Source organism: Octopus bimaculoides, chromosome 1 (genome assembly GCF_046866305.1).
Source record: "Octopus bimaculoides isolate indiv1 chromosome 1, ASM4686630v1, whole genome shotgun sequence".
Taxonomy (NCBI): Eukaryota; Metazoa; Mollusca; class Cephalopoda; order Octopoda; family Octopodidae; genus Octopus; species Octopus bimaculoides.
This window is the reverse complement of record NC_142928.1, coordinates 20846337-20864842: the sequence shown is the minus strand read 5'-3', so window position 1 is coordinate 20864842 and position 18506 is coordinate 20846337. Positions and strand designations below refer to the sequence as shown.

Genomic DNA, 18506 nt, shown 5'->3' with positions numbered 1-18506 from the left:
GGTCCAAGTGGTGATAGCAGGAGGATTCCACACAGTTTCTGTCAACCAAATTTCCCTCACAAGGTTTTGGTGAACCAAAGATTTACTTGTTGAATAAAATCAGACATCAGACGTAAGAAAAAAAGGCAAAAGAGTAATCAAGAGAACCTATTTAAAAGCACAAATTACATCTATTATAATAAGGATTTCAAATTTTGGCACAAGGCCAACAATTCTGGGGAAGGGGCAAGTCAATTACATTGACCTCAGTACTCAACTGGTACTTATTTTATCGACCCAGGAAGGATGAAAGACAAAGTCAACCTCAGCAGAATTTGAACTCAGAATGTAAAGACAGACAAAATGCTACTCAGCATTTTGCGCAGTGTGCTAACGATTCTGCCAGCTCACCACCTTACACTTATTATAATGAAGAGAATGAACTCTAATAATTTTGAGAAGATAATTTTGCTTTCAGTTTTTAATCCTATTATTGTTTAACACACAGGTCAGTCTGCCCCAGTAGATGATTGATCAATGCTTTCCAATCATAACTATTAAAACCCATCCTTCTCTTGGGCACTGCATATCTAGAACTACACTTGAAGGGGCAAAAATTCTAATAGAATGGCACCAATAATATTAGATTATGACTTGCAATTTCAATGGAAAGATATCAGAAGTATACACTAGCAGTCTCGTTTGTGATCTAGAGGAGTATGTAAAGTAATTGTGCGTGGGGGTGTATATGTGTGTAATAGTTCACTAAAGGTATATATATATATATATATGTGTGTGTGTGTGTGTGTGTCTGTGTGTATAGGCAATGATTTTTTTTATAAGATGTAAAGCGAGTGCAAATGTTTTGTGGTCATTTTGTGATGTAATTGAGTGTATGTGCGTATATGTACATGTACATATGTGTTGTTTGCAGGTATGATGTAAAAGTGCTTGAGTACAAATGCTATTTTTTGATGTGATGTTAAATGCATATGTACCTAAGTAATAACTTTCATGTGTGTGTGTGTATGTACGATTATATGTGGGTATGTAAGTGTAAGTGTGTGTGTGTGTAATTACCACCCCGAGAGTGATGTAAAGTGTTTATATGTGAATGTGTGATGTGTATACGTGGTTATTTGATATATATATGTGTAATTCCAGTATTGTTATGTGATATAATGTATGCATGAGATGTCTCTGTGTGTATGTGTAATTGCTGTGTTTGTAGTGATGTAAATTGTATCAGTAATGTGTCTTGTCATATAATCTGAAGTGTGTGTATGTCTGTTTTAGCAATATGCATCATGTTAAATGGTATAAAATGTGTACAATGATTGTGTTTACTGTAAAATGTATGAAATTGTCTGACAGTGATGGGACTGAAACCCTTATCACTGATTTACTGACATATACCGACACATACACAACCTTTACCCCTGTTAATTAAGACAGATTTCTTACTGGAACCTATCTCAGTGAGTGTGCATGCATGCACATGTGCACACACACACATACACACACACTACATTACATACATATATCACCTGATATATCTTGTATCTTACTTCCCCTACATCTCAACATGTTTTCATCCTCAGCTTCCTGTAATGTTCAACAGGTATGGCTGTATGGTTCAAAAGTTCCCTGTGCAGCCACATGGTTCAAGAATTGAATTTCCTTATACACCATCTTGGGGCAAAATTCTGCCATAGTCACAATGTTGACCAATACGTTGCGAGTGAAATTTGATAGTTGGAAACTGTATAGGAACTCAGTCGCATGTGTGTGTATGCACATAGGTATATTTCTCTCCCTCTCTCTCCACACACACACACACACACATAAATATGTACATCTTCCCAGTTATATCTTCACATGAGCTGCATAAAAGTGGCAGTGTCGCTATTTAAATCTGCAGTTAAAATTATGTCTAGGTATTGAACAAAGGCTGTGGTTTAAAACACCAGGGGAATAGCATTATTTGAAAACAAGAAGAGAATCTAGCCATAAAATCCTGCCTCAACAAATCTTACCCAACTCATGCCAACATGAAAAAAGCAGATGTAAGACTAATGAAACAAAACAATACACACACACATATACACACATACAAAGGTATTCATATGGTTTCCATTGACCAAATTTGCTTTAAGACATTGTTTTGCCTCAGCCTACTGTAAAAGACACTTATTCAAGATGTTGTGTAGGGGGTCTGAACTAGAAATCATGTGGTTGTGAGGTAAACTTCTTAACCATGTAGTCATGTCTGGACTTATATATATATATCAACTTTTAACGTCTGCTTTCCATGCTGGCATGGGTATATATATATATTTATATTAATGTAATTTAAACTAAATGCAATGGAGTCACAAAAGTCATAATGTCTAGTTATTGCAGTATTTTTTATTGACCAGAGAACTGAATTAAAAACAATTCAGCTCACTGAAAGGAAAAAAAAAAATCTGTTTAGAATGTAATGTAGACGAGTCAACTTTCATCTCTTATTGTTATATTTTAATATAGTTAGGTAAGTTATGTTCATTATTCTTGTCCTTTCTTCTGCATATAAATATTCGCTTGTGATAATGAAATATTACATTAGCTGCATGTCATCTCCACAGCAAAAAATATCTTGTAAGATGTATAGCAGCCATTAAACCTGACCTCTCCCATAAAATAATGCAGAGAAAATTCTTCCAGCAAACATTTTTATAATAATAATAGTAATAATAATAATAATAATAACGATGATGATGATGATGATGATAATGATGATGGTGATGAGAATGATGATGAAATAAAGCAAAGGTTGAGAAAAACCAAATAAGAAAATAGACAAATAACGATTTCACAACAAACACATAGCTACAAATTAAAGCTGCATGTCAAAGAACAGCAAATGAACACGGATCCATCTCATTGATATACTAATGAATGCCATGTCCTTTAGTAATTACAACCATGTCATCATGTTAATCTAATTAAAAGCTCAACGCCATTTAAGCCAGAGCTGCAGTTAATCAGCAAATAACATAGATTATATTCTGCTGAACTAATGAACTTTTTGTCATGTTTTATCATATCTCACAAACATGACAGTATCTAGTCATTCTCATGCATTAAAATATCTGGCAAACATTACAGCTTTTGGTCCTTTCAAAAACACAGCTCCCTTCATTTACTAATGCAGTCCCTAACTGAGTACATAAACGCATCCTCTAATCACCATTAAAGCAAATAAAATCATTGAAAACAACATCTTGTGATGATTGTTATTGTTTTTTTTTGTTCTTTTTGACAAACCTGGAAATGGATCCTAAATCATTAGGTATGCTGTCCTACTGAATGTGCATGTTGGAGTGTATTTGTATGCATTTGCACAGTTTAAGTTTTAAAAGATATAAATAATGCTTATCAATCAGTCTTTCTGTATGTTAGCCTTTCTGTCTTTACACATCTACACATGGACATATACTCTTTTACTTGTTTCAGTCATTTGACTGCGGCCATGCTGGAGCACTGCCTTTAGTCGAGAAAATCGACCCCAGGACTTTTTCTTTGTAAGCCTAGTACTTATTCTATTGGTCTCTTTTGCCGAACCGCTAAGTTACGGGGACGTAAACACACCACCATCGATTGTCAAGCGATGTTGGGGGGACAAACACAGACACACAAACACACATATACACATACATATACACATATACGACAGGCTTTTTTCAGTTTCCGTCTACCAAATCCACTCACAAGGCTTTGGTCGGCCCGAGGCTATAGTAGAAGACACTTGCCCAAGGTGTCGCGCAGTGGGACTGAACCTGGAACCATGTGGTTGGTAAGCAAGCTACTTACCACACAGCCACTCCTGCACCTATACAAATATATAGTATATGTGTATGTGTATACTCATACATACATGTGCGTGTGTATGTGTACATGCATATATCATCATCATCATTTTCATGTCTGTGTTCCATACTGGCATGGGTTGGATGATCTGACAGGATCCAATGTGTCCAAGGACAACATCATGCTCCCAAGTCTGTTTGGCATGGTTTCTATGGCTGGATTCCCTTCCTAATACCAACCATTTTACAGAATGGACTGGGTACTTTTCTTGTACCACTTGCACAACAGTGGTCACCGTGTAGCTCACAGAACTATAAGCCCTGAGCAGGTGTCAGCTTCATGCTGGGGACAAAGGAATCGAACTACAAGAGGGAAAGGGCTTTGCAGATTCTTGTAGAGGATTTGCTTGACTACTCACATCTAGTAGAACAAAAGGATAGAATGAGAAAATGAATTGTAGGAGCTGCAAGAGATAAATAATGTGATAAGGTGCCTAGATGATCCCACAAGGTACAGGTTAATTTGAAGAATCAGTCTGCAAGATTGTATAAGAAGGAGAATGAGTGATGGAGGCTGCTAAAATGGGTAGGGTTGAAAGGTGGACCAACAAAAATCCATGAGTTAGGAGAGAGAGAGGGATGCAGAAGAGAGCAGTAGGGTAGTAAGCAACAGGAGTAGAAAAGATAATACTGTTGTCAGGGAGAGGACAAGAGAGAGACGACATGGTTGGGGTGTCTGCAGGAGCTGGGGGTGAGAACAAATGGCAGGTTTAATGCATATGATAAGGGTTGTTTATGACGTAAGAGGCTTAGAGTAAATTGCTTTTTAATGGTAGACCTCAAAGTAGATAAAGTTACAATTAACATAATTAACAATATATATATTGGGCAAAAGACAAAACAAAACAAAAAACCCCTTGGATGGGAAAAGTCAAAAGCTGTCTGTGGGACAAGAACTCATATCTTCTGTAAACATGCGTATGTTTATGTGTGTAAAATTTGACTGAGAAAGCCACAACAGTATGATTCAAATATAAAGAAGTAAAATATAACTGAAAGTTTTACACTTTTACATTATTTCTTTCAATATTTCATCAACACCAAGCTCTTATAAGAATGGAAGTGGGTGCAACATTCTTCCAGCATGCATAGATAGGTTGGGTTGGAGTAGTGTTGCAACAAGTGCAGATTGGTATTATTATTATACTAACTAATTAGCCTCATGCAGTTCCTGTTGGTTAAGGGTGGTTTTCAACTACTTAATGAGAATGGTCTCCTTGATTCTCAGATTCTTGATGTTCTGTTCTTTGGCTTTGATGGAGACTGTGATAGTGTGTTACAGCACTTTTTTGGAGGTGTTGATTAATCAATGAGGTGTTTGTATGCATGTATTCTTTTATGCAAATTTGTAGCTGGCAGATGGCTCTGCTGTGATAAAATTTACTGCATCTGTTACACTCTACATGGTGGTATATGCAAGCTTGCAAACATTGCGGAATTGTAGGGGCCAAATAGACATATTATTAGGGTAAGTCCAGAATAGACAAATTATATATCAATTTCCAGATTGCAAATGTACATGTCCAAGATACACTATTTTGATTGAGATCAAATTGATCAAAATGTAGTGTAGATGTGTATTTTAAAACCTTTCACTGCTAACTATGAGGTTCATCATCACAATCATTTAATGTCTGTTTTCCTTGCTGGCATGTGTTGGATGGTTTGACAGGCTCCTTTGTCTGTTTGGGTATGGTTTCTAAGGCTGGATGCCTTTCCTAATGCCAACCACTTTACAAAGTATACTGGTTGCTTTTCATGATTTTTACATGGTACCAGCACTTGTGCTTTTTATATGGCACTTTAGCTCCTTCCACTTTAGGTTACCAGCACTTCTTTATGCTATTGTCCATTCATTCATACAACATGAACAAACCAGTGCAGTCTTCTCTATTGCACACAGCATCTAATTTCTCTTAAGCCTAACTTTCTTCTCAATACACTAGTGTTATGATGCACATGTACACTGACATTGTACATCTAGGTTAATAACCTGAAAATCTTTGGGTACATCTATCTATCTATACATGACCTTGAGCGAGGTCGTTGCCAGTGCCGCTGGACTGGCTCCTGTGCAGGTGGCACGTAAAATGCACCATTTTGAGCGTGGCCGTTGCCAGTACCGCCTAACTGGCCTTTGTGCCGGTGGCATGTAAAAAGCACCCACTACACCCTCGGAGTGGTTGGTGATAGGAAGGGCATCCAGCTGTAGAAACTCTACGAAATCAGATTGGAGCCTGGTGTAGCCATCTGATTTCACCAGTTCTCAGTCAAATCGTCCAACCCATGCTAGCATGGAAAGCAGACGTTAAACGATGATGATGATGATGATATATATATATATATATATATATATATATATAAACATCATTATCATTTAATGTCAACTTTTCCACAGTCACATGGTTCAGGCAAAATTTGATGAGGCAGATTTTCTATGGTTGAATGCTCTTCCTGCTGCCAACCCTCAGCAACTTCAAAGTAAGGTAATATTTCCCCATGACTGCATTTGTTTCCATGGAAGATTAGAAATGAAAGACCTTGCTTGTATGACAGTGATACTCATTTACAACAATGAAGCAGTACAAAGACAAGGAGACATCAACTTATGCACAGCACACAGAAATATACATATACACACACATACATAGACAACAAACTTATTTCAGTTTCCATCTACCAACCCCTTTCACAAGGCTTTAGTTGGATCAGGAGTTATAGTAAAAGACATTTGCTCAAAGTGCCACTCAGAGGGACTGCATATGGAGTCAAGCTTCTCAACCACAGCCATATTATATTGTGTGTCTTTTTAAAAATTTTTTCTTTGAATTGAGAAATGGGATGAAAAATTTCTCAACATATGGGCTGGAGTGGCTGTGTGGTAAGTAGCTTGGTTACCAACCACATGGTTCTGGGTTCAGTCCCACTGCGTAGCACTTTGGCCAAGTGTCCGCTACTATAGCTTTGGGCCAACCAAAGCCTCGTGAGTGGATTAAGTAGACTGAAACTGAAAGAAGCCTGTTGTATATATATATATATATATATATATATATATATATATATATAATATATATATATGTATATGTTTGTGTGCCTGTGTTTGTACCCCACCATCACTTGACAACTGATGTTGGTGTGTTTTATATGCCGGTGGCATATAAAAGCACCCACTACACTCTCGGAGTGGTTGGCATTAGGAAGGGCATCTGGCTGTAGAAACTCTGCCAAATCAGATTGGAACCTGGTGCTGCCATCTGGTTCACCAGTCCTCAATCAAATCGTCCAACCCATGCTAGCATGGAAAGCAGATGTTAAACGATGATGATGATGATGATATGTATTAGAAAAAATAATAAGGTACTCAGATATCTGGATGGTTGTACATTTACAGATTTTTATTAATGTCACGTTTTTATAAATTAGTGCTTAAGAATAGATGTAAGCGTTAATTTATAAAAGCATGTGACATATTAATAAAAATCTGTAAATGTACAACCATCCAGATTTCTGAGTACCTTAATTTTTTTCTATAATATAATTCCTGTACATCACCTCCAAACCTTCCAATATATATATATATATATACATATATATGTATATGTTGGAAAAAAGGATGTAAAATGAATGAGGCACACACACAAATGTATTGAGTTCATATATGTATAAAGTAAGTTATTAGCAAAGGTTTTAAGAAATGCAATATTAAATGGCAAGCATTTGTAAACAACTCAATTGAAGAATGAAGCAGCTTTTGCTTAAAGACAAATGTCTTATCTACTACACTGTTTGTGCAATAAACTATTAAAAAATTATCGGTAGTAACATTTGTCTCAATACAAATCCTCACATGTTTCATTTGTAATTTACTCAGCAACTTAAGCAGAGTGAGACAAAATTTTTCAGGGTGAAATTTGTGGATGTAGGTGTTGAGGTAAATACTCAAAAGCACTGTAGTTTGATATTTGTAATTTAATTTGCAACACAAAAGTCACCGGTTAAATGTGGTTGAAACATTGATGGAATGGCTGGCTTTATAGTCATGTGGCTCCTAGAAATAGTAATCAAATCTCCCTTAAATCATGCCTTACTGTATTAAAATAGGAAAACACATGTTAGATAAAGTAGGTCAAGATTGCATTAAACAGGCAGGATGGTCATAACTGGAATTCCTTTGATCCTAGGTCTGATTGATCAAGGTTTATCAGACACCAAACAGCAACAACAATAACAGTAACAATGACAACATTTGCCATACATGATAATTCATTTATCATGCAAGTAGAAGATGTATGGTTAACTTCCTATCAGTGAGTCACAGTTTATTTTTACCAGTTTCAAACTGTTGTTTACAAGTCTATAGCAACCATTCAATGAAGTTTTAGCTCAAAATATTTTTTTTCCTCTTGCAGCAAACTAATATTATTTGATTAAATGTCTAAATGTCTGAGATCAGTTATTGTTAATATGATTAGAATTTTTCTGACTATTAACCTTGTCTTTGGAGATGAACTTTTTGTTCTTCCATTATCTCTGTTTGACTTTCCTCCTTCAGGGGTCAAGAAAACAGTATTAGTCAAGTGTTGGGTCAATTTAATTGACAATACACTGCAACCTACATTAAATTTGTGACCTTGTACTTGTAGCAAATTAATATTTACATTGACACTATGTTTTGATCATTTTGATCTCCAATCATCATCATTTGTTTTATTCTTGGATCTTTATGCTGTGCCTAACTGGATTTGAACTAGGTATCTATATCAGTGACTTAGTTTATTAGAATGGTATTACCTGTATTTTAATAATAATGTCTTCTAGTTCAAATCTGTTATTATGTTCACATCCAAGAATAAGACACTTGATGTAAGTTGAAGATCAAATTAATTGAAAACACATTGTAATTGTAAACACTAAACAATCCTATTAACATTACTTGACATTGATTCCCATCCATATGGTTTCAGGTTTAGTCCCACTATAACCCTGGGCTAACAAAGCTTTGTGAGTGAATTTGGTAGATGGAAATTTAAGAAGCTTATTCTGTGAGTGTGTGTGTGTGTGTGTGTGTGTGTGTGTGTGTGTGTGTGTGTGTGTGTGTGTGTGTGTGTGTGTGTGTGTGTGTGTGTGCATATGCTTCTGCAGTCATATCTTTACAACACTTAATAGTTGTAAGTATTCCCATCACATACATGGTGTCGTTTGTTCCCAATCTTCTGTGAAAACATACCCAATCATGGGGAAATACTACCTTGCTTGGAAACAAGTGAGGGTTGCTGATAGGAAGGGCATCCAACTCCACTGAATATGAATATCCAATAGGTGGGAGGTCCATTGCAAGCAATTGTTTTCACTAAGCTGATGTTTGTTGGTGAAGAAAAGTGCCTCCATTGCAAAAATAGAAAAACAAAATGACTAGCTGATAGTGCCTCCAAATATAGTTATAGATGAGTTTATCACTGTGGGTTTCAAGAGACACTGATCTGTCAAATACAAGCTGAATTTCTTCTAAGTGTAGATCTATGGTCTTGCAAGACTAATACCACACAATGTTTTTGAACCAATATTTACCTTAATGATTTCTTTTGATTACTATTGTTAACTGTTGGTGTTTAGTGTCTAAAATATAAATTTTCACACAAGACACAAGAATATTAGTTTCAATATTGGTCCTGATGCTGATGGTTTTCATTACTTAAATGTTAGTTATCAATTTATTTAGCACACACATCCATATGTACATATACATATATACATACATATCTATAATCCCTCACGTACAAATACTGAAGGGTTTAGTCTATAAAATTAACTCCAGTACTTATGTCTAGAATTTTCCTAAACTGCTTAGTTACAAGGACATAAACAGGTAAACACCAGTTATCTAGTGGTTACAAAATACACAGACACACATGCACACACACACACACCAGTATAGGGCAATACAGTAGAAGACAACTGCCTCAGTTACTGCACAGTGGGATCGAACATGAAACTGTGTGGTTGTGAAGTTGGCTCCTTAACCACATAGCTATACCTATGCACATACACTTGTGTTATATATATATATATATATACACATGTATATAAGTTATTATCAAGGTAATTATGATTATTTGTCAGAGATTGTGAGGTGAGTTACAGAATTCTTGTTGCTGTTGTTTTTGTAAAGTTCCATGTCAATCCTAGCCCCAAATATCTATTATCAAAAGCAATTCAACTATGATCATCCTGTCTTCTGTTTTAGTTGGTGTATTTGGGTTTACATAATCCCTTATGCCTTTCTGGTTTAAGATCACAAAGATGTGATTTAAGGGAGACTTGGCTGTTATTTCTAGAAGTCAAGCATCCATATAGAGTGTCCTATTTCTTTGACATATGTACTGATTGTATCTGTAGTTTCTTTTTCAAGAAAAATAGAGATTTAGTTGTATCCTTGTTGGGTGATATTTGTCAGGTTTCATTTATCGTGCAGATAGTGCATGTTTGGTGTGACATGTCTAGGCTGCATGTATGTAAAAGGTTGAAGTGGGGTGGAGAGAAATATAATCTGTACTGGAGTTTTTGTTGTTAGAAGTAACGGCAAGTAGTTGTTAATGTACTGAAGGAAGAGTGCAAGAGACATAACTAAGCAATTATTATTTGATAAGAGTTGTTTTTCTTTGATACATATTAACAGATGATGATGATGATAATGATGATGATGTCTACGATGACGATGGAGGAGAAGGAGGAGAAAGTCAATGAAAACAACAGTAAAGATGATATTCAAAAAGCAATAGAACATGAGATATTTCAGGCAATTTTCCCCTCATTCAGCATTGATGTCTGGCTGATAGGAAGAAATTTTACTTGTTTAATAGAAAATCCAATTTAGTTTTCAATTATAACTAGAAGATAATTATGGAAGATAATTAATTAGTAGTCAACAAACCTTTCCAAGTCAGACATATCACAATATATCAAAGCAATTTAAGTAGAATTTAAGCTGCTATCAGCTTCGTTTAACCATTCTCAGACAAGCTGAGAAATACTTTTATCAGAAGATTGGATATAATCATGACACAGATAATATAACTGTATTAGAATAGTTGAAAGTCTTTGGTGGGGGGGGGGGGGGTCAAATTATTTTAAAAGAAAATGTTCTTAATATTGTAGAGTTAAGTAATCAAGGATAAGAAGGATACAGGTTCAGCTGTTAATCTTTGCTTTAATATCTCAGAGGAGTTAAATAAACCCACAATATAAAGTCAAGTGAAATGAGGTTACGTTTATGAATTTGTGTTGTAAGATTCCTGATATGAAGTTGTGTGTTGAAATAGATATTGTTTATTATTATTTTTTTTGCCAAATAAACACATGCACTATATATTCGTTTTTCACTTATTTATTACTGTTCTTATTCTAACTCATGTCCATTGTCTGCAAATCTTTCATCACATCTGTGACCTCTTCAGTGACACTTTCCATCTTTGTGTATGCTCTGGCTCTGCTTTTTCCATTCTTCATGAAATGGTGTATTATTAACTAAATAAGTCTATAACGCAGGTTAAGAATGTCATGACTTATAAAGGACATTACATATACTTTTTTAAATGGTTTGGTCTGGAGGATGGAGTGATGCTCATAGCTTTTGTAGATTCTGATTTCTTTATTGCCCACAAAGGGCTAAACATAGAGGGGACAAACAAGGACAGACAAAGGGATTAAGTCGATTACATCGACCCCAGTACGTAACTGGTACTTAATTTATCGACCCCGAAAGGATGAAAGGCAAAGTTGACCTCGGCGGAATTTGAACTCAGAATGTAGCAGCAGACGAAATACTGCTAAGCATTTTGCCCGGCGTGCTAACGTTTCTGCCAGCTCACCGCCTAGCTTTTGTAGATTCTTTGGGTCTTTTTCTTTTCATTGCTTTGTCAAAGAAGAAAGAGCAGTACCCTTAACTGTTTCTAAATATTGTTTTTAATGCCTGCAAGAATGGTAGGAGAGAATGAAGTAATCCTTAAACGAGAGGTTTGGGCCTGAATGTGCACAAAAGAGTGAATGCTGCTAAAAATACCTAAGAACTAAGCAGGTGGGGGTATTAAGACCAGGTGAGGGATTAAGAAGTTAAAATGCAAAGACTAGGAACACAAGGTATCTTGTCCAATGTTCTAACAGTAACACCTATTCACAACCCTGGACTGGTACTTTATTTTGTGAGCTCTTAAAGGTTAAAGGTAAAGTTGGCTTTGGTGGGATTTGAACTCAGAGTGAAAAGAGCTGGAACAAATACAACAAAGCATTTTGTTTTATGCTCTAATGACTCTGCCAATTTGTCTTCAAGACAGCTGAAATTAATATATTCTTGAACAACTGCAAGTAAGGGGAAAATTCCAGAGTATTGGAACTGGGGAGGAAGAATTATGGTTAGGGTTTAGTGCTGAGCCCAGAGATGGTTAGACACAATATGTTCAAAGAATGAGAGATGTGTAAGCTATGTGGGCATAGGAGAAGATAGCTTGGAACCAGCTATCTCTGAGAAGCAAAGATTACTTGGTATCGGGTCAGAGGCTTGAGTGTACTAGTGAAGAACTCCATGCCAATTAGTCTGGAGGTCTTCTTTTTAATGTAGTCTAAAATATCTGTTTGTGTGCAGCAGTGACATGTCAAAGAAAAATAACATTAATTTTATGTGATTAAATCTTGGAAGCTTAGAGTGACATTAGTCTGAATTGTTTGGTCAATGTCCTTCTTAACAGCTGTTACTGAGATATGAAGTGGAAGTGGTACTTAGGTCATGTTAACAAGGTCTGTAGAGAAACAGAGAGCAACACAGCAAGTAAACCATTTACCTACTTCAGTTGCATTTTATGACTAAAGGTTTAGAATATAAGTGTTAAATATAAGAAATATTGGGAGAAATTGTCATCACCATTTTACATTTAGGTTCTATGCTGGCATGGGTTGAAGAAGTAGTCATGGTCTGAGTTAGTTCTATTTAGAGTTACTACCCTCTTAGACAGGTTAGAAACTCTGTCTCACTCTTATGTTTCTTTTTCTTTTTTTTTTTTTGCATGGTTTCTATGGCTGGATGACCTTCCTAACATCTACCACTTTATAGAGTGTACTGAGTACATTTTATTATATAACACCAGTACTAGAGATAGTGTCATGTTCTTGGCAAGATGAAAGAGTCCTTTGGACCCTATCACTGACATATTTATTTGCCAACCACTTTACAAAGTGTACTGAGACTATTTATCATAGAAGAAATGGAAAGAATGTAGCAAGAAATATAGAAATAAATGTGAAATATCATTTCATATAATACTGAACTAAAAAAAAAAACCCAGTCTGAATGTTTAGAATGTTGAGAGGAAGAGGGAGATGTAAGTTCACTTTCTAAAACAAGATAGATATAATCTTGTTTCTAGTTCTGATGAAGTGCAGCTGAACGTGATAAAATGTCCACAGAAATTAAAGACACAGGTTGAAAAATATGCGAAGTTAAAATTCACAAATAATATATTTTACATTATTAACACAAGGTGTAAATACACACAAAACAATTGTCTTTTAACTGCTTCAGGCTTAACTAGAATGGAAAGTATTCTTTTGGATCAAATGAAAGCTATTCTCAGACTTTTGAAAGATTGCAATGAAAAACATTGATAACAGAAAAAGAATCTACCAAACACAGAGCTAAAAGAGTTGTTTTCTATTTTGTTTGTTATCTTCAGTGTCCAGTAGCTTCACCAGTGAAGAAAGTATTCAACTGGAACACACAGATGGCAATTTGATATCGGTACTTTGTTACCTAAGTGATATTATGTTTATGGTTAAATAAGATAGAAAATTATGTTTCTGTGAGCATTACAAGTTCACAATGGTCTGTTTAAACAATCAAACAGACAATAGTAAGCAATATAATCCAAAATGGGAAACAATTAAACTAGTAACAATACAGAGAGCTACAACTGAAACATTTCTTGTTAATAAGTTGTGATGGAAGAATGAGAAAATTAGTGAGAAAGAAAATAGCAGAAGATTGTTTTTAAACTGCCCTTTACATTATATTATTGACATAATAACAAAACCGGGTAGCAAACTGAATGCAATATTCCTTGGCAGTCACACTTCCTTCCAAACAACATGTTACATTACAAACAAATAGTGAATGTAGATTACAGTTCCTAAATAGATTGATATATATACATTCAAAGATTCTCTAATTGCAAGATTATGCCTTCCGTAGATAAATAAAATTTGTCTCTCAGAGATCTTTAGGAGTAGAAATGGTCAATTTCAGACTGTAAAATATTGATTAAACCCAGAAGTTGAGTTGACTTACCCAGACATTGGATCTACAATGATTCCTCTTGGTTGGTCTAGATCAGATCCAAACAAAATTCGGCGACCTCTTCCATCATAGTTTGACATCTCAATTCGACTGGTTTTAGCATCAGTCCAGTAGAGATGATTAGTGACCCAGTTGACAGCCAGGCCATTGCATTCTTCAACATCTGCAAGTAAAGAAAGAAAGTAACTTTGTACATAAGATTTTAGAAAAGTCTGAAGTAAGAGACCAAAGAAACCCCAAAGGGTTAAACAGTCAGGTGGCAGCACTAAACAGTGTCAGAGGTCAGGTCTAATGGGTTATTGAGTTTTGGAGGTCACAGTTAATGGGACTTACACTAGGATAAGTGAATAGATACTGAAATATCCTCTTCATAGGTGAAAATGATGTGATAAAAGGGGGTTGGTAGATGGAGAATGAAGGAGAAAGAAACAGAGTAGTTGAGGGAAAGTAATCATCTATATGTGTGTGCATGTGTAGGTTAGAAAGTGGAAAGGGTGAACAGTGAGGGAAGGAACAGTAACAAGATAAAGAATGTGTAATATAGTGAGGTGGGGAGTGGAGAAGTCATGTTAAAGAGTCTTTGATGGAAGATGGGTCGGAAATGTTAAAAGTGAAATAGACTGAAAACATGGCATCAAAGATAAAAGGTTAAGGCATTAAATCTGGACATTCTGATGAACTTTGATTTCAAATCAGAACTAAAATGTTAATGGCAGTTTTAATAAGGTACCACTGCCCACAACTTTCTTCACAGCTCTTTATACATATATAAGTGTGTGTGTATGTGTGTGTATACATACACACCTATGCATGCATACATAAATTCATCATTATCTGTGTGTGTGCATAAGTGCATGTGTGTGTGCATGTGTGCGTGCCTGTTTTGCAATTATTAAGACATCAAAACATTATGAAACGATTAAAATTCTTCTCATCTATACAGATATTTATTGTAATCTGTGATATAAGTTATGTAGTAGAATGAGGGATAGTTTCAGGGTGGGATACCTATACAGGGGTAGCCTGCCCAGCACAACAAGAGAAAGATCTTTAAAATATTCTGGAATATTCTGGAATATTAATTTTGTTTTGCATATAAGTCTTTAAAGAAAGATGAAATTTAATTTATTGACTTGAGACAACAACAATACTAGCATTTCAGAGGAATATTGCTGGTATATTATTGGTGTATTAATGGTATATCATACAGACATAGACATGACTATGTGGCAAAGAAGCTTGCTTCCCAACCACATAGTTACGGGTTCAGTTTAACTGGCTGGCATCTAGGCCAGTTTCTTTTACTATAATCCTGACCAAAGCATTTTGTGTGAATGTTGATATCACGTGATAATTATAAATGAGTGTCACTGTTATATAGGAGGTGTCATTCATTTCCAATATTCTGTGAAAACATATCTGGCCATGGGAAAATATTTCCTTGCTTGGAAACAAGTGAAGGTTGGCAACTGGAAGGGTAGAAAGTCTGCTTCAATAAACTCTGAGTGACTCATGCTAGCTTGGAAAAGAGGACAATTAAAATGAGGATGAAAATCACTGTTTTATTATTGGAATATTGCTGGTGAATCACTGGCATATAACCACTGATATGTTACTGGCATGTCACAGATATGTCACTCTTATTGGCAGAACCAAAAAAAAAAAAAAAAGGATGAGAAGTGAACTTCAGAAATGGACGAACCTAAACTACAAAACTGTCTGTCATCTGTGTTTGTTTCTTTGTCTAGGTGTTAGGTTACAGGTTGTTTGGGGGAGAATGAGATTGTGTAACATACATGCCTTGCTGAAGTGACACAAGAAAAACGGAATATCCACAGCTTGGAATTAACATTAGTTTGCAGATTTTATTTGCCTCTCTTCCACTGAGCTGCCATCTACCTTACTCAGTCAACCTCAATCTCTACTCTCTTCAGTTGACATTTATTGAACTGAGTTGACATCTATTATTCTGATTTTTCCTTTGCTCTGCAGTGCTTACCTCCACTGAGCTTCCTTATACTCTATGCTGTGAAGTTTTGGATAATTTTGTACACCGTAGGGAGAAGACTCTGTATTTTCAGGTCTGTACTGGGTCAACTGTTACTGAACTGAGCTGAGTGCCACTCTACTGAGCTGAGTGTCACTCTACTAAGCTGATTGTGATTCAACTGAACTGACTGTTACTTTGTTGAATTTACCTCCACTTAGCTGCACTCCCTTCTGTGTTCATTTTTATTCTGATGAGCAGACTTTCACATATGTGAATTTACTCTATTCCACTATACCTGTACTCAGTACCACTCACCTTTACTCTACTCACTCACCTCTAATTTACTTCACTGAGCTTTACTTTTAAAATAAGAAACAAATGGAAGAGACATGCTTTTTTATTTAGTAAGAAACTTTATGTCTGGTATGGAATGGTAAGTAGGGTGTTTCCCCACCAAAAATATAAATCTGTGAATGTTCCCTAAACAAATGTAGAAAAATAGAAGAAAAAAGGTTGATACAGTGTGACCAATTTACCAGTCAACTATTATCTCCTACAATCTAAATATAGAATAGATTAAGGACAAAGTAATAAGTTATATCTTAGATTTTAACAGTGCCTGATGTGAAGTGTTAACTTCTTTATGTTACTCTGCAATTGTACAAATGTATAGTTTTGATTCCAGCAAAATCCCTCAACATTAACTGTATCAAACTCACTATTCTGGGAGGTCATGAACAATGCTCCACCTCCTTTGACTAAATAAGGCGAAAAAAAAAAGTTTGTAATATCATTTATTGAAGTAGTTTGAAATAAAATGGAAGCAAAACTTCAAGGAACAGAGGAAATAATGTTGTAAAGAATAAAAGACACTTAGATAATTTCTGCAAAATGGCAGCTAGACATATGTCAGCTGTGAGAAAAGACATGACAAAAACCGAAAGGTATAATTATTATAGTAAAACGTTTGACACTAAGTAGGGTTGAGCTAACAACAAGATTGTCTGGATGTAAAATCAAAGAAAGATTACATAAGTGAAAAAGGAACTGGAAGAAGAAGATGAGGAAGAAAACTGAAGAGTGATGAAAAAGAAAAAGAAAATATTAATAAAATTGAATGAAAGAAGGAAACAAGAAAGGAAATAAGTTGAGTTTTGTGTGAAGAGGAGAGAAAAGTTGGTAAAAGGTCAAGAGGAAGGTGCAGGTGGCTTGTATTAATGATTCAGGAAACATGCTAACATGAAAATTTAACTGGGCTGTATTAGTGTCTTCCGTCAATATGAATACAAGACAATTATGGCCCATTTGCAGCTAAAGGCACCAAAATAGGCTGCTGAATGCAATGAGGTGATGGAGGGGGTAGTGTGAGGACAGTGGCTTCAAAGAGCAGAATTTGAAGACAATAACAAGAACGCGAATAAGAATAAAAAGAATTTTAGGAAACAGAAAAAATGATGTTTACTAAAATTAGAAATCTATTGAAACGAAAGGGGGGGGGGGAAACACTGGAGTCAGATTCCACTTCATTTCAAATGCAGAAATTCTATAATTTGTGCCAAATGATATAGTGTTTAATATAGTTGGACAATATATTGCAGAATTATATTATTTCAACGACTTCACTTATCATAAACTCTGCATTTCTCAGCAGGACTGATTTAATACTTGATTACAACATGGTGTGATATGGAAGACAATACACACACTGGAGGAGTGTAAGAGCAGATGCTAGAATATTATGGCGTGTTACAGAAGACAGAATTACACTGTAGTATATTATAGAAGATATTAGTATATCGTGGTGTCTTACACAACACATTTGAACATGTGTTAGAAGACAATAAACACTGGTGTGTTACGGTAAATATTAGAACATAGTGCTGTGTCATAGAAAATAGTATAACACAGTGGTGTGTTATAGAAGACAGTAGAATACTGAAGTGTATTAAAGAAGACAGTAGTGCACTGTGGTGTTATGGAAGGCAGTAGACTACAATTGTGTGTTATGTAAGATATAATGAACACTGGTTATTATATAAAATATTAGAACACTGAGTTATGAAATATAAGATATAAGAACACTGATGTATTACAGAAGACAGTAGAAAACTGTGGTGTCTTATAGATGATAGTACACCACAGTAGTGTATTATGTAAAATATTAGACCACTGTGTTGTGTTATGTAAGCCATTTTTAAGGAGTTGAGAAATATTTGACTATTATTTCTGTTAGATTGAGCAGCCACAAAGAGACCCTCTTTAGTTCTCTTGTACAAAAAAAGAT

General features: G+C 35.4%; 1 protein-coding gene across 2 annotated transcripts in view; it reads right to left on the bottom strand.

The window, feature by feature from the left end:
* Positions 1–18506, bottom strand: part of LOC106873594 (uncharacterized) — a 699525-nt gene that overhangs the window by 127082 nt on the left and 553937 nt on the right. For both annotated transcript variants that reach the window (XM_052965587.2, XM_089348962.1), the window contains exon 4: positions 14224–14395. In XM_052965587.2, coding sequence (XP_052821547.1) covers positions 14224–14395 — 172 coding nt within the window. The remainder of the gene's footprint in view (positions 1–14223; positions 14396–18506) is intronic.